This window comes from Phaseolus vulgaris, chromosome 1, assembly GCF_000499845.2.
Source record: "Phaseolus vulgaris cultivar G19833 chromosome 1, P. vulgaris v2.0, whole genome shotgun sequence".
Lineage (NCBI taxonomy): Eukaryota > Viridiplantae > Streptophyta > Magnoliopsida > Fabales > Fabaceae > Phaseolus > Phaseolus vulgaris.
In genome coordinates this window covers 20,609,749-20,632,706 of record NC_023759.2, presented here as the reverse complement: position 1 = coordinate 20,632,706, position 22,958 = coordinate 20,609,749, and the positions used below count along the sequence as shown (strand labels likewise).

At 32.6% G+C, this 22,958-nt stretch overlaps 1 protein-coding gene and 1 long non-coding RNA gene across 3 annotated transcripts; both read right to left on the bottom strand.

Annotated features, from left to right (window-relative positions):
- Positions 1 to 2,671: 2,671 nt before the first annotated feature.
- On the bottom strand, positions 2,672 to 3,444 carry LOC137813757 (uncharacterized). The gene is made up of 2 exons (XR_011081504.1): positions 3,313 to 3,444; positions 2,672 to 3,205 (listed from the first exon to the last, which is right to left on the bottom strand). It is a non-coding gene; the product is annotated as an uncharacterized lncRNA (long non-coding RNA).
- A 1,743-nt stretch (positions 3,445 to 5,187) lies between these two features.
- Positions 5,188 to 12,071, bottom strand: LOC137813756 (UBP1-associated protein 2A-like). Of its 2 annotated transcripts, none has more exons than XM_068616172.1 (2): positions 10,454 to 12,022; positions 5,188 to 5,379 (listed from the first exon to the last, which is right to left on the bottom strand). In XM_068616172.1, the coding sequence occupies exon 1, from the start codon at positions 11,855 to 11,857 to the stop codon at positions 10,454 to 10,456; it is 1,404 nt and encodes a 467-aa protein (XP_068472273.1). In that variant the 5' UTR covers positions 11,858 to 12,022; the 3' UTR covers positions 5,188 to 5,379. The 2 variants fall into 2 exon arrangements, with proteins under 2 accessions (XP_068472273.1, XP_068472272.1); XM_068616171.1 differs by lacking the exon at positions 5,188 to 5,379 and adding an exon at positions 6,316 to 6,657 and having other exon boundaries at positions 10,454 to 12,071.
- Positions 12,072 to 22,958: the final 10,887 nt, after the last annotated feature.

The following is a 22,958-nucleotide window of genomic DNA, read 5'->3' as shown; positions in this document are numbered from 1 at the left end:
TGTAGCATATGTTCTTTTTAATGTCATTGATAAATTACTAGTCTTCTAAAAAATATATATCTTACACTATTATACATTGACTTATGTTTTTTTATTATCTCTTATTTCTTAAACTAATCTTTGTCAACTAACATCTTTATCTCAAATTATACTAACTTTTAATTAATATATATACATAAAATATATAGTAAATATTTAATATAAGGTTTTTAATATTTTATGTAATAAATTGTTAAACAATAATAATAAATTAAGTATTAATATAAGCATGTATTTTATATATTAGATATTTATTCTTAACAATTTTTAATAACAGTTTGATTTAAAACGGTTATAGCTTTCGTTATTGTTGTAAAAAGCAAGATATTTTTTATGAAAATTAAATAAGAAATAAGTATTTCTTATATTAATCATATTTTTCATATGAGATTATTATTACTTATGCAACTTCTTTATAAGCTCGAGTAAATATTTTGTCTCAACTAGAACATTCTCTTAACATAATTCAACAAGATGTTTTAATATTTAATTAAAATCATATTTCAATAATATTGTATAGGTATATGTTATACATCTCATTAAAATTATATAATAAAATATTGTCCAATTACAATATATTAATCCAAATAAAATTATGATAAATAAAGTAAATAAACACATCAATCAATAATTATTAAAATGCAAAAAATTTCAAAATAACATAACCAAAATAATCTATTATTATTAATTATTTATAATTAATTATATTTTAATCATAAAGAATTATTTTTAAAAGTTTAGTTTTTCAAAAATCTTTGACCTTAAAATAATTGATTGTATCAAAACATGAGGAACTAAATTTTACACAAAAATAATGAATTAAAACTTGACATAATCGATTTAGTTTAAAACTTGACAAAAACTTAACTTATTTTAACATAATGTATTATTTTCCGTCAAATGAAAAGTTGTAAGGTTGAAATATGTACAAATAATTCATTATAAACTTATTACAAGCGATTATTGGACTATATGTTCATAAAAAAGTAAAATATTATTTTAAATTATCTCATACAAGATCACACTTTTATATTTATTTTTTTCCATACAATAATTAAGTATCGACCACATCCACAGCAAAATATTTTTTTTTTATGGGCTAAACCTCAACCACCATATAACAAATTTAAATTAACTTTTAATTTTTTTTAAATCTTTATCAAACCTATGTTTAAATCGATTTTTTATTATATAAATTTAGTGTTACATTTTTGTGTTTCTTAAACCCGCACAAGTTAACTAATATTACTTTGTTATTTTTTTTTAAATTATTGGCATGGATTTTACGTTATTTTAGGTTGATGTTATCTTTTTAATTATTTTTTTCCATTTTGCATTAGCTTTTGGTTGATATTATCCTTTTACTTCATTTTGTATAGGTTTAATCGACACAAATAGCGTCTATTACATAAAAATACATATGCATGACACCTAAACCATATTATTATTGATTAAGTTTAACCTATACATTTAACACCTTCACATGATATATTGGAGTAAGTGTCTATTTTCTAAAGTCCAATATTTTGACATCACAAAAATTAACTACACATCTAATAACTTAATAAAATAATATTTTGATATTTTTTTATTTAAAATACTAATATATATTGTTATAATGATTATCAAATGAATGTTTTAACTTTTTAGGGTCAAACTATACCTTTTTAAGTTCAAATAAGTATATATTATTACGGATCAATTTAGAGTATTTCTTTTTACAAGTCATAAATTTAAAAATTTCTAAATTTGTCCTAGTATTAAACGGTAAGGGATAGGGCTTGTGTTGTGAGTTCTTTGAATATTTTTACATACTTCATCTTTGTATGGTGGTTCTTAACGGTGATGCATGAAGTGTGAAGTGGATTTTGATACAAAATTACAATAAAGTGAAAATAATGAAGGAAGGAAAATTTAGAAAGGTGGGTTGCAGGCTTCCTTTTGAAGTTTTATTTGATTTATAACTTTGACTTTAATTTTGAAATAGTACAATCTTAGTCTAGAGACCTTCCATATTACACAATCTAGAATATCATACATAAAAGAATTTTGACTTTCGAATTGTGCAATCCATAATAACCCAAAAGTTTAAATGTATTATGAATTGCATCATTCGAAAGTCAAAATTGACTTATGAATTACATAATTTAGAATACATTTTAGACTTTCAAATTGTATTATGGATTAATAATTTTTAATACAATCTGGAAATTCAATTTGTATTCCGATTATGTAATTCACGGACCAATTTTGACTTTCAAATTGTGTAATCTAAAATATAATTTGTACTTCTAGATTGTGGAATTTAAAAATTAATCTTGCACTATTTTTTTAAGTCCATACTTAATTCATTTAAATGTATCATAATATCAAGTATTACATTTTTTTGTAGCCATTGTTACCATTACTTTACTAGTGATTATGACTTACAAAATTGGAATTTAAATTTTGGAACAAAATATCATATGAAATTGATAAGTTGTCTCATATAAATTTGATATTGTGAAATTGATTACTTCATTTAGACTCTTAAAAAACTTAGAAGGTTATTCTTTTAGAGCAGATAACTTCCCTTTAAGTAATTGCTAGTAACAAAACAACAATATTTACAAAAAGGACATGAAAACAAATGTAACTTTAAGAAATTAATAATTTATTTACTTGTAAAAATGTTACATACTGGTAAAATTAGTATCTCTTAGTCAATCATACATGTGTTTCAATGCGTCAACTCCCCAGGAATATTCTTCACACATCTATAAATCACTAAAGATACCCAAGTATGACACACTAATTTATGTTACACTTTTTGTTAACAAAAATTGTACATCTCGTAAGATGCAAAAATGAGCCATTACAATCTCATCTATGGTGAACACAACACTCCTTATAACCTTACAAAGCCAAACAAGACCTTGTGTGCACCATAACAATGTCTCATCTTTATCATAACATCACCTATGTGCACGCCTAGCAATTCAACCAATATTGTTGTAATTATAGTCGCATCCAACGTGAAGTATATGTAGAACTATCCCACAATAGGAATATGAAACAGTGTCGAAACATCATCAGTGTGATCATCATTTCAACTATAAGAAAATAGAAACTATTGGTATCTTGTGCCACTTCTCTATAAAGTAGATACCAATCCATTGTAAGTTATCTATAATTGATATTGCACAACAATAACAAATAATTAATTTTTTTTTTTGGAATAGTCATCCGAGAATATAACTAACACATCAGCAAAGGAAGTTTTTGAAAACAAACCTTATTCCTTTATGATAACACCGGCAGGGAATTGAGTGGTGGAGACAATTCCTAATAGCGAGAATATGTGTGGTAATACTGGGTTTGCAACACTGGCATGGAGGAAAGAACAACGACCACATAAAAGGGAAAAGACAAAGTTAAGAAGGGAAAAGAAAGAAAAAATAGATTAAAAATATATATTATACATTAATGATATTTGTGTCATTTAACCGCTCATGAAGAACACATGGAAATTATGAGGTGCAGAGAGAAATTTGAGTGTTTCGAATACTATTAGGGCTTCATCTAATTGTGAAGGTTAAGTTTACAAAAAATAATAAAAAATTAACGTTGAAATCTATTACATGATATTCATTTAATAGTGTCACAACGGTGTGTGTAACACTAGTACAAACATACCACTAATATGTTTATATTGAGTGTGATATCAGAAAGATGAAGATCGATCTTTTAATCTGCATTTCAAGTAAACCTAAATTATGAGTTACGACAAATCTTAGAATTTGTAGATAAAATGTAGGCTTTTAATTACATTTATTATGCCCGATCTCCCATTTTTCTTTAGAGCATATATATTAGCATACCAATTACAAGAAGATAACAAAAAAAAAATTATTGGATGCAGTACTTCGAATAATGCTACTAAAACTTTTCAACTAGATTGAGTTCAACTTCAATATTTTGTTTTAATAAATGATTTTATTAAATATCAACGCTGTTAATGGTGTAAATTTCATATTTCTAAAGCATTACAAATAAAAAATGGAATTACAAAGCTGTCTTGTTTTAAATTAAGCAATTTTAAACTTATCTAGATTTAATTTACAATTTAAGTGTATTACATATAATAATATTGTATCAAAGATCAAAATTACACGTTCGATCCCTAAGCATGACTGTTGGAAGATTTTAATTTTTATAAAAACTAATATTATAAATTTAATATAAATATCAAGATATTCAATAAAAACATACCATAAATTGACAAAATAAAATACAATTTAGTTCATTTAAAAATATGGATTTACGGTACAAAATATAACTTTATACAATTTGACAAATAAATTAAAATTATTAGAACAATTGTGACAAAAGATAAAAAAAAATCCAACTAAGAACACTTTAAACGGAGGGTATCATGATCCCATTGAAACATGCTGTACCATAAAATCTAAAATTCCAAATTTTAAAAAATTTGATGTTATAAGAATATAAATAAACTTTAAGTTATTAAATATAAATCTTGTAAAACTACTATAATAAAGAAAAGAAATCTTTAAAATGATATATTATAATAAAATCCAAAATAACATAAGACCCTTCGGCCCAAGAAGTATACCTATTGAAATCTCACACTTAGTTTAAGGCAAAGAAGATATGACTGAATTACACGTCATTTTGAGTTGATTAGTGTGAACAGAGTACAAATATAAGAAAAAAGAAAAGTGAAATGAAAGATAATGCCATATGTCATGAGCACGATGATTACCTTAGAAACCTATAACTTTTTACGAAGATTATGGTTAAAAATTCAAAAATAGGATCATCATCTAATTTGAAATAGCTAATCCAAGTCCACAGCAGTAAAAGAAAAACAACTATGCAATAACATCACAAATTTACAAAGAATGAAATAGGCATCTCCTACAAATTTCAATGGTAATGTAAATTCTATTTGATTTAATTTCTCAAATAAACTCTAATAAAAGAAAAATAAAATAATATTAACATATCTGTAAACTATAATCAATCTACACCAATTCTATCATACTTTAAATAATTTTTTAATTTTTAACATAAAATTAATTTTAACTCAGAAATTAGTTACATTATTTTCTTATTTTTTCTTTCATAAAATATCCCGTAAGAAAGTTCATCCAAACATGCCCCTAGTTATATTCAATATACTGAATGCAGCATCCAAACAAAAAGAGTTATAGTATCACCAGAATTTATTTTTCTCACACCGAAGTTGTCCAATATAAGCACAATAGAAGCACAATACACCATAGAAGCACAATACACTGTACCATACCTTCCAGTCCATGAAAGCCACCTATTCAACTGACAGTAAGCAGGACAACAATCAATCAGTATTACAAGTTGACTTCATCTCTTCAGAAAGAAGATTTAAGTAGAAAATTAAACATCCATAAAACACAATTTTAGGAAAATGTGATTTTCCGAATGTAACCACACTACAGTAAGTTTAAAAAGGATTTCTTAACATCCAAGAGTGAATAAAGAATTCATGAAGCATATATTGGAAGAAACATTTTGAAGACTGGTTCGGGGCAGCACCATATATAAATTAACAAACATGATACTAATTATAATCGTAAGCCTCGTACAACCATTTAACATTTCTGATAGTTACAGGAACAAAACATTTCATATTTTAGTTGAAAAATAAAATAAAATAATTTACCAGACATATCGCTGGGACCAGAGAAAAACCCCAAATTGATAAAAAACAAAAATCCACAGCGTTGACAACTTCAAAAAACAATTTTAAACAAGCTTGGCAATGACAATGAAAGATTGACAATTTCAAGTTAAATGAGAAAAAAGAGGACCCCTGTGTGTTTTTCGGTTGCAAGGTAGAAAAGAAAGGCTTCAGAGAACTAAACAAAATACAAACATTCTCAACAAATTAAAAGGATATGTTTATTTTATTCTTTTTAATCTAATCAAATAACACTATTGGTGCATTGTTTAAAGCATATGGCCATCAAACCTGCAAAATAACTGCAAAGATTAGATACACATACTGCTATCAGAAGTAAAATAAAAAGAAAAAGAAAAAAACGACTTGATATGTTGGGTTTAACCTATATTTTAAAGGGGATGAGATATTAATAACCAAAAGCACTTGACATACAATGAAATTTCATTTTGATGATCACATGTTGAAGAAGAATGAAATTGTAAAGAAATAAATAAAATAATAAAAAAACAAAGGGAAACAGTATCAATCAATCATAGAAAACACTATGAAGCTACTTGTGAATACCAAGTTGAATTGCAATGGTCCACACAAACATAAATTTCAAAATATAGTTTGTTCAGCATCCCAAGCTCCTCATAATCCAGATAAAACTTTAACTCGCAATACAAAAACAGTTCCATAGGGTTTTTTTAAGATAAACTGTCAAAATACTACAATATTTTGAAACTGAAGAAAAGAAGAAAACGTAGGTGGCGAAAACAGAACTCCATTTGATATTTTAAATGTTCTGATAATTGTAACATTTCATTATAAACACGCCAATTGCATCAGCTCCTTAAACTTCAGAAGAATCACCAGGCCAGTAATAAAATACTGATGCACTTATGAGGAATCTGCAAAAATGAATAAAAAAGCATGAAAAACAATTTAAGTGGAAAAAAATGGAAGGGCCCAAAAACCACGCTTTAGCAAAATTGGCTGAGAACTATTGAAAATCAAACTCCAAGATCAAAATTCTGACATTCAAGGTGATGAGAATATCACAGTTGGAAAAGTTTTTTTTAAAAAAAAAAAAACTGTTGCAAATATAGAGAAAATCACTTACCAAGGAAATATAGGACAGAAAAAAGTTTGCAACCGTGAGAAAACCAAGAAAGAATATTTTTTTACATAGACACGAAAAAACATTGAAAAAGACTAGGAATTTCATGCTTCCGTCAGACCTCATCCAGACATTGTTTTCTATCTGGTCGGACATGGGATGTCTGGGGAAACATGAAACTGGAATCAGTAATAGTCCACAAAATTAGGCACTGATGCATGACACTAACATTTAAGCTGGGTGGCTCGCTACTACAACCCAAGGCATAGATGAAAGATATGACTGAGCTCATCGCCTTCTCTCAACTCAATCCTCTCTTAGTCCATCATCTTATCTTCATTGTTGTCTCTCTCACACTGGCAGCCCAAGCCTCTATTCTTTGTTGTGACTTCACATTCATGAATGGTTATATAGCAGACTTCACATTCACAAGTCACCTGCTGTTTTGCTGTTCTATTCTACACATTACTTCAATTTCTTTGTTCCTCTGTTTTGCTCTCCAATTGTACTTCTCAATAGAAGTCTAATGGTTAGGCTGTTTTCTGTTAGTGTTTTACTTCACATGGTGTGAAGAAATTAAACTTTTATCTAACAAGTTGCTAAATTGTAACTTTAACTTGTTGACACTTCTGGGTCGCATGTGACCTAAGGCATTTTTATTTAAAGCTTCACTAAATATTAACAGTAACTTAAGGGTAATTTTTCTTATCTATGCTATATTTGAAAACACAAATAGTTTAAGTTTAAAAACTATTTTTGTTTAGGTAGGATGCACTGGTTCACATTGTATTCACAATTTGTGTCCCCCTCCTTGGGAAAATCTCAAATTTAAAAACCATGCATTCAACAAATTATTAAAATATAATAATATTCACAATATGCATGCATGTATGAACAGTATAGGCAGAAAAAAAGAGTATGAACAGTTAAGCTTATGCTGTTATGCAGAATCCAACAGAAATTCCAAGGAACATTTAAAGTTTATATATTAGCTTCCTAAAAGCATATCTTTAAGGGTCCATTTGTTTGAGATTCTTTTATATGGAAAATATTTTTAAAACTGAAAATATATGTTTAAATAAATTATAATACTTTGTAAGTTATTCAGGGGATTTTATCCAGAAGAGAAAATAAATAGCTTATGGAAAAAGATATAAACAAAAGATGTACCACAAAATTATAATACATATGTAAGTTTTTCATGGGACTCATAAAGTGCTTCAGAGTTTTGTTTCCACAAGCTAAAACAAATAGCTTCTAGAAAAAATATATAAACAAAAGATGTATCACAGAATTAACTTTTATTAGCTTGCTTAAACAAATAGGACATATATGCAATAACCTTGAATTTTTTTTGTTTCACTTCCAACCAGAATTTCAGGTAATAAATAAGTAACCCGAATCCCCTTTGTTCTCAAGAAATTGAGAACCAACAATCCAAAGAGTGTTAATTAGACACAAACCTCTTATGTATGGCCCTATTCCAAATTCAAGGGACAACATGAATCAGTATTTGACAATCTATCCCCAAAATTAACACTTCCATTTTCCTCTGTTGCAAATATTCATAACACGCCAAAAAATTTACCTGCGGCATTTTGTTGCTATAATTGAAAATTAAAAATTCTTAATCAAATTATAAGGAAATCACATTTCTTTTATCATCTATGTATTATTGTATGTCCATTCCATAGTTGATCCAAGGTAATAAAGATATATACTTTAATCAAAACAGACAAAAATTTATGTTACTAAACACACAAAAGTTACATTCTAAGCTTCTACAAATAGACCGTGGATATAAAGCATTATACAATGTGCTGTAGAACACACCATGTTTTTATACTAATCAACAAGAGCTGCCCGACCAAGTGGTCATTCTTAATCCAATAGAAAAAAAGAAAACCAAACACAGTCAATTACACATAGGCTATATTAGAGGGCTAGAGGTGATAGAGAAAGGATGTATTCTCCATATAGAATATGGGAACTTCAACATACAAAATATTAACATGACTATAACAGTCCCACAAAGGACTACACTCAGCAAAAGATGTGAAAAGGTCAAGCATAGAGGAATTATGAACAAGAAAAAGAGAATCCAAAAGAAAAAGCAAGGAATAAACAAGAACGCTTATGAATGAAAAACTATATAAATCATTGATGTCAACTACAAACATCTGGTCTATCCCCAGTTCACCGTCATTCTTTATTCTCAGTTAGTTACTTTCAACTCCTCCTGCACCTCTTTTATCTACTTTACTTACCAAAAAAGATTTACACAACTACACTCCTCATTCCAACTCCTAAGACCTCCCACTACACTGTCTAAATTAATTGCTTCATCCTCCATGTCCAATGACATAGATAGAAACAGCCATAATCCAATCAACAAATGAGAATGAACACTATAACATCATGTTCCAGCAGAAAGATATAAATTCTAGATCACAAGAGGCTACTATTGTTACCTGAAAGAATAAGCAATTTGAGTTCATGTCATGCAATCAATATATCCTATTTGCCACACTAGAAAATTGACAATATAAGCATTAGTGCCCTGTTTGGTAGTGACTAAATACGCTGGAATGAGAGTGAGGGTGGGTAGGGAAGAGATTGAATAGAAGGGCATTTCAGTGGTTTGGTACAGATATACATGGGAATTAGTTTAAAATATTTGTTGGTGCAAATAGGAAAAGGATAGAACTATTTGTGTGATGTTTTAGTCTCCTTGGATCCCATATAATCAATTATGGCATATATCATGATCGATTACAAGGAATGTATATGTAACAAAATGTAAAAAATTAATTCCAAGTAGTGAAGAAAAGTTTCTTTTCCACTTTTTTCTCTTTTCTGAAACCAAATCATCTCAAAAAAGTTAACTAACACTTTTCTCTTCCATTACTCTTACTTAAATCAAACAACCTATATCTCTACGCTATTCCTCATCTATTTCCCTTCTTTTCTTTTTCACCTACCCACTTTCTTCCGATCTGTCAAACACCGTATAAGATACCAAAAAAGGAAAAACCAATACCTTGCTTTCACTTTCTCCAAAATCTACTCCACATTCCCAGTTACAATTCTCCAAAGGATAGAACTATTTGTGTGATGTTTTAGTCTCCTTGGATCCCATATAATCAATTATGGCATATATCATGATCGATTACAAGGAATGTATATGTAACAAAATGTAAAAAATTAATTCCAAGTAGTGAAGAAAAGTTTCTTTTCCACTTTTTTCTCTTTTCTGAAACCAAATCATCTCAAAAAAGTTAACTAACACTTTTCTCTTCCATTACTCTTACTTAAATCAAACAACCTATATCTCTACGCTATTCCTCATCTATTTCCCTTCTTTTCTTTTTCACCTACCCACTTTCTTCCGATCTGTCAAACACCGTATAAGATACCAAAAAAGGAAAAACCAATACCTTGCTTTCACTTTCTCCAAAATCTACTCCACATTCCCAGTTACAATTCCAATATGATAATACAGTACCCAACAGATAAAACTAATGCCAAGCAGGAAAACAAAATCAAACATCAAAGACACAAACCAAGCACACACAACAAAACCATACCTAATGCCCCATGTAAGGCGCACCACCACTACCATATTGCCCTCTTCCAGAACCACCCTGCCCTATCTGCTGATTCTGATTCGGATATGAAGCCTGCAAGCCCACCTGGGTTCCATATCCTCCAATGACACCGGGACTAATATTTGACTGAGCACTGTAACCACTCTGTACTCCAGCCCCCGAAGCAGGCACACCAGGGTTCACCGCAGCACTCGTTCCAATACTCCCCAACAAATTCGTCAGCCCCAACGTCCCCTGCGACGCCAGGAGGGCCGTCAACGCCTGCCCCAATGCCGGATTCAACGTTGCCTGGTTAAACCCAATCCCTGGCCCAGCTGGAGCCATCAAGTGCCCCGGCTGTGCTGCCGCAGCACCACCAACATACGCACCACCTGTATTGGCAGTATCATTCCTCTGATACTGGGTCCGCTGAGCCTGGGCATTTACGTTCCCGTGTTGCTGCTGCTGCAACTTCCCAGGCTTGGGCCCATCAATCGCCTTCTGGCAGTGCAAAATATGCCCCTCAAAGTCCTTATGAGGCTCCTCCAAGGCTCTCCTCGCACTCTCCGCACTCCTGTAAACAAACAAACAAAACCCTTTCGGTTTTCCGGTTAGCTTATCCAGCCCCAAAGGTCCCTCTTCAATTTCCCCGAACCGTGAAAAGAACGCCAGAAGCTTCTGCGGATCGAGTTCCGCACCGACGTTGCTCACGTAGATCTTCCTCTGCGTGTACTCCGAACCCGACGATGACAGCACCGGCGCCGAGGAAGGCAATGCCTGCGGCTGGCTCTGGCTGCCACTGACGGGGCCGATGGACGCCAGCTGGCACGCCGTCATACGGTTGCCGATCTTCTTCTGCGGCTCCTTGAGAGCGTTGCGCGCGCCGCGCCGCGTCTTGAAGAGGATGAAGCCGTAGCCCTTGGACTTGCCGGAGACCTTATCGGTTACGGCCTTGCAGTCCTCGATCTCTCCGTACTGCCGGAACGCACTGATTAGGGTTCCCGCTGTGGTGTCCCACCCCAACCCGTGCACAAAGATCTTCCTGTGCACGGGATCCTCGTTAGCGGCCTTGCGGATCCGGTCCGCCACGTCGCGGTGATTTGCTGCCGCCTCGCTAAGAAGGTTCACGATCTGTTCCTTGCTTAAAGGTTCCAAAAGCTTCTCGATCGGGTCGTCGTCGTCTTGTTGTTGTTGTTGTTGCTCTTGATCGTCTTCTTCTTCTTCTTCTTCTTCCTCCTCCTCCTCCTCTTCTTCTACTTCCTCTTCTACTTCTTCTACCTCCTCTTCTTCCTCTTCGACTTCCTCGTACTCGGGTGGCGCAATTTGGGGTTCAGGTTGGTGAAGCTTGAGCGGAGGCTCAGCGGATTGAGAAGATTTGGGTGCTGCCTTTCGCTTCTTCCCCATCGGCGATTTCTCAAGTGCAGTGCAGAAGGTGGCACTAGGGTTTTTTCTGATTAGGATTTAGGAATCAATCACATTCACTCTCACATGATACTCTTCTATGTATTTATTTTATTTTTTCTATATCCTCTTTTTTAGCCGCCACAATTCTTTTTCTATTTTGCTTTCCGGATAAGAAGATTTTAAGGGGATTATATGGATTTCTACCTTTCTTTCCTCCTCTTTTCAAAACTTTGTTTTATATTTCCATAATTATTTCCTCCACTTATTCACAATATATTGAAAAAAAATTTAAATTACATGTCTTATAAGCCTTTTAATATATATATATATAGGGATATAATTTTTTATAACTCTTCTAGTGTTATATGTAATAGTATATAAAGTTTATATTCTTATTTTACCCTTAACTTATTTTATATGTAATAATATATTCTTATTTTACCCTTAACTTTATTTTAAAATTAAAAAATAATAATCAAAACAAACTATCTATGTGATAAAACTAAGTTTATATATCTTTCAACAACATAATGTATCCCAAATTATCCTTTTTTATCCAATATCATTATTAATTATATTTTTAAAAATATAAGAAAAAAAAGATTACTTCTTTTCTGCTAGGTTTTAATAAGATAATTTTATCTTTACTATTATATAATAAAATAGATGATAGTATAATTTATAATTATAAATAATTGTATAATTCATAAGAGATTATATATTCTTTTTATACTATTCACCATATATGTTAAAGACGTATATCTTATATTGGAGAGAGTGCGATAAAATTAGACTTTTAACAAGACTTTATTAAATCAATTTTTACAAATATCATAAACTTAAAGAGAAATAAAGAAATTCAATATATATGAGAAAAGTTTTTAGAGACATTCTAATTAAAACAAAACTAAATAGCTTTATCGAGTTAAGAAAATCTTAAGGGTTCTTAAGATTAGTATAGATAAGAATAACATCTTCGTGTCTATATACTTGTGTTATGTAAACTTAATTCTCATTTGTTTGGATCATATGATTCAGTTAACTTAACCCAATGTGTTTATACTCATTTTACTCTTAACACTTTTTGGATACAAGGCTTAGTAAGGGATGTGTTTTGCCACACCTTTACACGCCTACCAACACCTATATAAGGAGAAATCTTACACACATTTACAAAAAATTGAATGCATGTAAACAATAAGTATATTTTTTTTAGAAGAGGGTGATTCTTTCTCTTTCCTTTGAGAACTCTTATATTGGATGAGATGTGAAATTGCAAACCTCCACCATCTTTCTTGTTTCCCTAATGCCTATGTCCAGTGTCTTTTAAAGTTCCTTATTTTTCAACTTCATTGTTATAACTAGTTCCTACTAAAGATATATTTCTTTTTTCCCTTCACTCCCTTTCTTGGTCTATAATCTTATTCTTTGAGAACCTTGCTTAGTGGTCTTCATTCACAACTCATACAACCAATACCTTCCTATTTTTACTAAGAAGTACTCACCTTTCGTCATAGAACCATTATGCCAAGTCAAACCATGTTATGGTATAAACAAGTTTCAATATGATTAGATGGTAAGTCTAAATATGAGAGTCTTGTCATAAACACTCATGATTTTGATCACCCTCTTTCCTTAGATTTTACTATATGATAGGAAAATTTTGTTTTCATATTTTCATAGTAGAAGCTAAGTAAAGATAGAAACACCAATTTCGTTTCTGTTTCAAAAAATCAACATAAGCAAGGTGTGCAAACCTTGTGGATGAAAATAAGTAAGGTATATCAACCTTATGGGTGAAAAAAATGAGGTGTATCATCCTCATGATGGAAAAAAGCAAGGTGTACCAACCTGTAAGGCTTTGGAATTCCATTTTTCTTACTCTGTGGATAGAAACCTAAACTAGATTTTCCAAAAATACAATTTTGATATGCTAGAACAGTCTCAAAGTTTGATTTTCCTTTTGAAAGCTTATCCACAGATTTTACAAGGTAGTGAACCTTCTTTTCAAGAGATTCACAGTTTTCACAAAAACTAGAGCTACACTTGCAAGAAGAGTTTTTATAAATCAATTATATATTTTCAAAATCATTTTTCAAAATTTCCAACTCTTCTTCCAGTGCTTTAACTCTTTTTTCCAACCAATTATTTAAACCTTTCATTCAGTTGTTCAAGAGAGCCAATCTATTAGCTTCCTCATGTGTTTCTTTGAAAGCTTCAAGAAGCTGACTGTAATTTTCAATATTAACAGAGGTGCAGGAACTTACACTGCTTGTGTCATTTTCACCTTTGGCCATTAGACACAAATTTGCTTCTTCTTTAAGAACTTGCTGAATTTCTTTGACAGCAAGCTAAGATTCTCTTCTTCACTGTGTCATCATTTGAATGCTGACAACTTTTGTTCCTAGCAGCCTTCAATGCAATTGTCCTCAATCTCTTGAGCACTTAGCCTGTTCATCTTTGACTCGTGCTCTCTCAACTTTCCAAACAATGAGGTAGTGGTCATGGAGGTTAAATCCTTTTATTCATATATGGCAGTAACCTTGGGCTACCATGATCTACCAAGACACATGAGAATTTTGATATTTAGCTCCTCTTTATCAAATGTTTTCCCAAGACTCAAAAGATAATTCAATGTGAGTAAACTTTTTTTGCACTTCTACAATTGTTTCTCCCTTCTGCATTCTGAACATCTCATATTCTTGTATGAGAGTGTGCTTTCTTGCTCTTTTCACATCATTGGTGCCTTCATGAGTCACTTCAAGAGTATCCCACATCTTCTTTGTTGTTAACATTGAGACCCTGAAAAACTAATTAGAACTTAGTGCAAATGTGATAATGTTCTTAGCAATACAATCATATTGTGCCTTTTTACTTTCTTGCTCCGTCCATTGGGAGCAAGGTTTTTTAGAAATTTCTTCTTCATTTTCAATCATAGGAATAAAAGGACCATTTTTTATTGCATCCCAAATACCTTTGTTAATTAATTCAACAAAGAATTTCATCCTTACCTTCCAAAATTGGTAATTCACACCACAAAACAGTGGTGGTCTATTTATAGAAGCACCTTCCCCAAAAGGTAGCTTATCAGCCATAAAAATAGATTTTGGATCAAACCTTGAGTAACTTTCAAGAACCTTGCTCTTTATGCCAATTGTTAGAATTGTAGGCCTAAAACAAGAGAGGGAGGGGGGTGAATTGTTTTTAAACGTTTTTCGCAAACTTTAAAGGTGTGGAGAAAGCCAATGAATAATCAAAGTCAAAGGAATGAAAATGCTCAAGTTACAAAACTGTTTTAGTTTATTTCCAGAAAATCAACCAGTTGTTTTTGCGATTCAACCGATTGTTTTTATCAGCAGTTTATAAAAATAACTTAAAACATATATAATTGAGATTAGGGAAAGAGAGAACCACACAACCAAATTTATACCGGTTCACTCTTACACCAAGAGCTACATCCAGTCCTAAAAAATCACTAGGTATTCCACTATGTAATCAAACCTAGATTACAAAACACAAACACCAAAGACGTGATCTTGAGCCCTTCAAGAAAACTCACCATTTTTGATACACAATTCACTACAAGTCAAAATACCCTCTGACTATAGACACCAGTACCTTACAAGTTTTACAAATATGAAACAAATACAAGTAAGAACAGGAAGGATCACACCTGATACAGAAGGATTACAGTAGTTTCCTATTCCACTCTTAACCAAAACAAAACGTTAAACAATCTTGAAAAACTTTAATCTTTTTGGTAATTTGATCTTATTTTCTTCAGAGATGTAAACACCAATTATCTATTCTCAAAAATAGATGTTTAAGACTTTTAATGAAGCACCAAAACAATTTCGAATCATGAAAAACAAATTTACCAGACTAAACAAATTTTGTTAAGATTTTTCAAAAAACAATTGATTGAAAACTCGATTCAACCGATTGAATTGGGCTTGACTATTAGGTCATCCAATTTTAGCCTTTTCAAATCCTTTTCAAAACCACTGAGTGTAAAACAACCGATTGAAATGATAAATTTGTTGAACCATGTGGTGTTCAATGTTTTGAAGAATCCAAACCCTTTGAAGGATGATGAAGCCTCTACTGTGCTTGATGCTGTTGTGCTGTTTTAGTCTTGTTCTGGGGTAGTTCTATGTTGTAATCAACAACTTAGATTAAATCTCAAAGCAATTAGCATCTCAATTTTATCAAAGCAAAATGTTTTTCAAACTAAGTTGAAACAACCGATTGTTTTGTCGAAACAACCGATTGTTTACACTTAGGTGTTTTGAGAAAGTTTGAAAACTGTTTTTGAATGGTGTTTTTGTTAAGTAACAAAACAACCGATTGATTGGAGGAAACAATCGATTGTTTGTTTTAAAACCATAACAGAAAAACTGTTTTCTTTGACTGAGCTTTAAATGCTTTAACTGAATACGCTCCAGTCATTAAATGCTTTGACCAATCTATTTTAAATGCAATTAAGAGTTTGTTAAGATTTGATAACAAACTATATTCTTAGATATATTCTGAAAAACAGTTTTGATATATTAAGAATCTTGAAACATAGTTTTCATAGAAGAAGAGTTTTTCAAAGTATTATGAGATTGCAAAAGAGTTGAGAGATTGATCAAGGTGCTGAATAGGATTCTCTTGTATTGATTTCAGATTTTCATCTGTAACAAGTGTAATCTGTGTAAACTGCTGAACAATTTCGTTTGTATGTGTTGCTGAGATTGGCTATGTGTTCTTGAGGTGTTCAAGATCAGCAATCTTAGTGTTGGCCAAGGAGAGTGTGTTTCTTGAGGTGTTCAAGGTCATTCTCTTGGTTGTTGTTGTAAGTGATCAAGGTGTGGTTGCTTAGTGGATTTCCTCTGGGTTTCTGAGAAGACTGGATGTAGCTCTGGGTTGGAGTGAACCAGTATAAACAGCTGTGTACAATCTTTCTATCCCTAACTCTTTAATTTCAGTTTGTTTGTTGTTTGCTGGTATAAACAACCGATTGTTTCGAAGAAACAACCGATTGTTTTTCCTGGTATTACAGTTTTGCTTGCTGTTTTGGCTAACTGAATTGCTGAATCAATTGGTTTCTGAAATAAGTTCATTCTAGCTTTGAAAAGTTTGCAAAAACCCCTTTAAACCATTCACCCCCCCTCTAGTTTAAAGCCATCTTTTCTAACAATTGGCATCAAGAGCTTGGTTCTTGTAAGTCATTCAAGTTGATCCTAAAATCTTTCAAAATGGCTGATAGACTACCGTTTGGGGAAGGTGCCTCAATAAACAGACCACCCTTGTTTTGTGGTTTGAATTACCAGTTTTGGAAAGTTATAATGAAAATATTTATGGAATCTCTTGACAAAGGAATTTGGGATGCAATTGAAAATGGTCCTTTTATTCCTACATTTGAAAAAGATGGTTCTGTCATTGAGAAGCCATGGTCTCAATGGACTGAAGCAGAAAGTAGAAAGGCCAAATTCGATTGCATTGCCAAAAATATTATAACCTCTGCTTTAAATTCTGATGAGTTTTTCAGGGTCTCACAATGCAAATCATCAAAAGAAATGTGGGATGCTTTGGAAGTCACTCATGAAGGAACAAATGAGGTGAAAAGGGCTAGAAAGCATGCTCTCATCCAAGAGTATGAGATGTTTAGAATGCTGAAAGGTGAAACCATAGCTGAAGTGCAAAAAAGGTTAACACACATCATCAATCACCTTATGAGCCTTGACAAGACGTTTGATAAAGAGGAGCTGAACATCAAGATCTTAAAATGTCTTGATAGAGCATGGCAACCAAAGGTAACTGCTATTTCCGAATCTAAAGATCTAACATCATTAAGTGTTGCCTCTTTGTTTGGAAAACTTAGGGAACATGAGCTAGAGATGAATAGACTCAATGTTCAAGAAAGTGAAGACAAGCACACAAGGAGCATAGCCTTGAAAGCATCCAAACATAAGGGAAAACAAGATTCAAGTGATGATAGTGATGAGGAAAATCTAAGTTTGCTGTCAAGAAAATTCAGCAAATTCCTCAAGAGAAGCCGCAACAAAGACAACAACAAGGATAGGTATGGAAACAAGAAACCCAATGAATTTAATTCAAATAACTATACTTGTTTTGGTTGTGGTGAGCAAGGTCACATAAAGGCTGATTGTCCCAACAAGAGTAAAGAGAAAAAGACAAGCTACAAGGAGAAGAAAGGCAAAACAAAAAGAGCCTACATAGCTTGGGATGAAAATGAAGTGTCATCATCAAGTTCTTCATCAAGTGAAGATGAAAAAGCCAACATATGCTTAGTTGCTGAGGATGATGATGATGATTCATGCAGTTCAAGTGAGGTAAGTTCATGTGCTTCCTTAAATGAACAAAACTATAGTGAATTGCTTGAAGCTTTTCAAGAAACACATGATGAAGCTAATAGATTGGTTCTTTCAAACAACCGATTGAAAGATCTTAACAATGGGCTTGAAAAGAAAGTTAGATCACTTGAAGAGGAACTGAGAAAAGCAAAAAGTGATTTTGAAAAACTGGAAAAAGATTTCAAAAATGCCTCTTGCAAGTGTGATACTCTCAATTGCACAAATTGTGAAAATCTTGAGAAAAAGATTCACTATCTTGTTGAAACTATGGACAAGCTTTCAAAAGGAAAGTCAAACTTTGAGAATGTTCTAGCATCTCAAAGCTGTGTTTTTGGAAAGGCTGGTTTAGGCTTCAATCCACAGAACAAGCAAGATAGATTTTCAAAAAGTTTTTTGAGAAAATCAGAAAAACAATCGATTGTTAAGACGAAACAACCGGTTGTTACATGCTTTTACTGCATGAAGAAAGGCCACTCTGTTAGATTCTGCAAAATTAGAAAATATTATGTTCCTAAAGGTTTTATGAAATGGATTCCTAAGGGATGTGATGTTTCTACAAGCAAAGAAAAGCCAAGTGGACCCAAATTTGTAAGGGGACCAAATCTTGCAACTTGAATTTGTTTATGCATGAAAAATGAAGAGAAAAGGAAGATTTGAGCCTTCTGATCAAGCTGTTGAAGAAAAAGGGCAGTCATTGAAGCTGAATCAATGCTGTGCAAAAGGTCAAAACAGTGAAAAGAAGTTTTCTTGATCAACAAGCAATTGGCTCATTGAAGAAACAACACAAGGATAAGACCTTCCTTTTGTTTGCTCTCAATTTCTGTTTCAAAGTTCTTTCTTATGATTAATTGTCTTTCAATCAATGTCATGTGCCTTAATCTGTTTCTGTTTATGGTTAAAAATTGAAAAATCAAGTTTTTAACTGCTGCAGAAAAACAACCGATTGTTTTGAGTCTGATAGCACTGTGTAGAAATTGATTTAACTGATTTTTGAATTTCTAGCTGTTGCAGATATTTTTCAAAGGGAGAATCTTGGTCAAAGGATCTGTGTTGAAAGCTGATCACGTTCAGAAAGGATTTACAACAGTCATAAAGGAATATATTCCAAAATCTTGGAAAATCAAAAGCCTTAATGACTAGTCAAAGATCACATGTGAAGACCATGTGATTTTCAGCTTTTTCTGACATTTTCAGTGTAGAACAGAGTCAAGTCCTCTCTCTGAAAATCAGGTACCCATTGAATGAAATTAAATTCAATTTGATTCTCTTACTGCTATAAAATCAGGTGCAGATATCTTTCAACAAGAACAACCAATTGCAACATCTCTTGCAACATCTCTTGCTCTATCTCTTGAAAAAATTTGGGTTTTCTGCTCTCCTCTGTTTTCGTCTCTGCTATCATGGAATCAACTCCTCCCACTGCTAAAAGAGTCAAAACCAGAGCTGTAAGGTCTGGAGGAAGGCTTGAAAGCTGGTTTTCTGGTGACACCGAGCTCATTGAGAAGTATAGATATGAAACAAGTGTCAAGAAGATAAACAACCCCAAGGTTGTGTGCTTCAACTGGCTGAAGGATCAAAAGCTTGACAATGTTTGGAAGCTTCTCAAAGATCAGTCTCTTAGAAAGTTTCTGGAGCTCAAAGGTAACATATATCCAGATTTGGTGAGAGTCTTCTACACCAACTTGAAGTTTGAGGGAAACAACTTGGTCTCTCATGTAAAAGGTGTGGAGATGGAGATAACCCATGAGGTTTGGGCTGCTGTAGCTGGACTCAAGTTCTCTGGACTGAGAATCAACAAAGGAAACCTTGGTGTGGTAGAAGATTTCAACAAGATTCAGTTCTACAAAAGTTGCTTGAAGAATAATCAAACTCAAGTTAGCACTTGTTTGGTTGGTGGCTTGAAGCTAGATGAGAGGCTGCTTGCTCTCATTGTAACGTGGATCCTAACTCTTAGGGGAGCAATCACTCTGTGTTGACTGAAGAAGATCTGGTTTACATCTTCTGTATTACCAAGAAAGTGAAGATCAATTGGATTCACATAATCAAAGAACATATGCAAAAAGCCATGAGGTTAGGTGATTACCATTATCCCTATGCTGTTTTAATATCTAAGTTTCTACTCTATTTTGAAGTTAATCTTGAAGATGAAACTTTTGAGCTGGTCAAGTCAACTCAAGAGTTGAACAATGGATCACTCAGCAAGATGGGCTTCACAAAAATAGGTGGAAAGTGGTTAAGTAAGGATGGTGATCATGGTGCCTCATCAAGTGGTGCTGCCAATCTTGAACTAGATGAAGCTGCTGATATGGATGTTCAATATGAAGATCCAACTGAAGATTTTCAAGATGCTGGACCTAGCACTAAAGATGGAAATCAAAGAGAAAGAATGCAAACCATGTCACCTTTTGAAAGACTCGTGGTGAATAGTCTTGATAGCTTTGCTGAAAATCAAAGGAGCCTTCATGATCTGTGTGTTAACAACTTTCAAAGGATTGACACAAGGTTTGACAACATGGATGCAAGGTTTATGACTCTGGATGAATAGATTGAAGTTGTAAAGAATCAGATCTTTGATCTTCAGTTTGCTGATGAAGAAGATTGAAGAAAAACAACCAATTGAAAATCGAAACAATCGATTGTTTTTGGCTGTTCTCGTTTCTGGTTTTTAAAATTTCTTTCCTTCTGCTGTTGCTGTTTTATTCTGATGTAATGTGAACAATGTTTTTATTTTATCTCTTATCTTTGTCTATTTGTGAAGACAAATAGGGGGAGATATATGCTGTGTTTGAAGTTTGTTAATTTTCTGTTTTTCATAGTGTTAAAAACATGAGTAACATGAAGTTTGGCTCTGATATTAACTGTTTTAAGCTTTAATTGTTTATCTGTATACTAACAGAATATCAGAAAGTTCAAAATATTGCTCAAAGTTCTTTTGCAGAAACTGTTTCAGATTTAATCAAGAACAACACAAGCATCAGGGATTTGTCTTCATCAAATAGGGGGAGATTGTTGAACCATGTGGTGTTCAATGTTTTGAAGAATCCAAACCCTTTGAAGGATGATGAAGCCTTTGCTGTGCTTGATGCTGATGTGCTGTTTTAGTCTTGTTCTGGGGTAGTTCTATGTTGTAATCAACACTTAGATTAAATCTCAAAGCAATTAGCATCTCAATTTTATCAAAGCAAAATGTTTTTCAAACTAAGTTGAAACAACCGATTGTTTTTTCGAAACAACCGATTGTTTACACTTAGGTGTTTTGAGAAAGTTTGAAAACTGTTTTTGAATGGTGTTTTTGTTAAGTAACAAAACAACCGATTGATTGGAGGAAACAATCGATTGTTTGTTTTAAAACCATAACAGAAAAACTGTTTTCTTTGACTGAGCTTTAAATGCTTTAACTGAATACGCTCCAGTCATTAAATGCTTTGACCAATCTATTTTAAATGCAATTAAGAGTTTGTTAAGATTTGATAACAAACTATATTCTTAGATATATTCTGAAAAACAGTTTTGATATATTAAGAATCTTGAAACATAGTTTTCATAGAAGAAGAGTTTTTCAAAGTATTATGAGATTGCAAAAGAGTTGAGAGATTGATCAAGGTGCTGAATAGGATTCTCTTGTATTGATTTCAGATTTTCATCTGTAACAAGTGTAATCTGTGTAAACTGCTGAACAATTTCGTTTGTATGTGTTGCTGAGATTGGCTATGTGTTCTTGAGGTGTTCAAGATCAGCAATCTTAGTGTTGGCCAAGGAGAGTGTGTTTCTTGAGGTGTTCAAGGTCATTCTCTTGGTTGTTGTTGTAAGTGATCAAGGTGTGGTTGCTTAGTGGATTTCCTCTGGGTTTCTGAGAAGACTGGATGTAGCTCTGGGTTGGAGTGAACCAGTATAAACAGCTGTGTACAATCTTTCTATCCCTAACTCTTTAATTTCAGTTTGTTTGTTGTTTGCTGGTATAAACAACCGATTGTTTAGAAGAAACAACCGATTGTTTTTCCTGGTATTACAGTTTTGCTTGCTGTTTTGGCTAACTGAATTGCTGAATCAATTGGTTTCTGAAATAAGTTCATTCTAGCTTTGAAAAGTTTGCAAAAACCCCTTTAAACCATTCACCCCCCTCTAGTTTAAAGCCATCTTTTCTAACAAAATCAATAGGTTGTTTTTTACTACTTTGAAAAACACTTTTCTTTTGAAAGAATTTGATTGATCTAGTTTTGGATTAAGCTAATAGTGGATTGAAAAATTCTAATCTACCCAGAACCCATGCCCACTAGCAGCAACCCAGACTTCAAGCAATCTTCTTGAAGACATCAAAGCTTTAAGTTCAATAAAGAATTGATTCATGTTGGGCAGTTGAAACATTTTGTTAGAGATGGAGGGATAAGGATGAGACAAAGCCAGGAGAAAGAGCCAAGAGGAAGAGAATATGGGGAGAGAAGGGAAGATCGATTTTAAAAAAGAGACAATAGAAGAAACAAAAGGAGGGACGAAAGAAGAAAAGGGAGAATGGAAGGGAGAAATGAAAGAAGTTATCACAATCCTCAACAAACGAGAAAAAGCCGAGAAAGAAGTTTAGGAAGACCTGTCAGAGGTTTCATCAATACAATTTCTGGAGGATAGTCTTCGTCTACAAGGAAGCAACACTAGAGGAATGCTAGAATGGTTAACAATGTTTTCAAAAAGAGAAATTTACCACGAATGCTTTTTACTGATGAAGATTTTCAAGAGATTGATCCGGA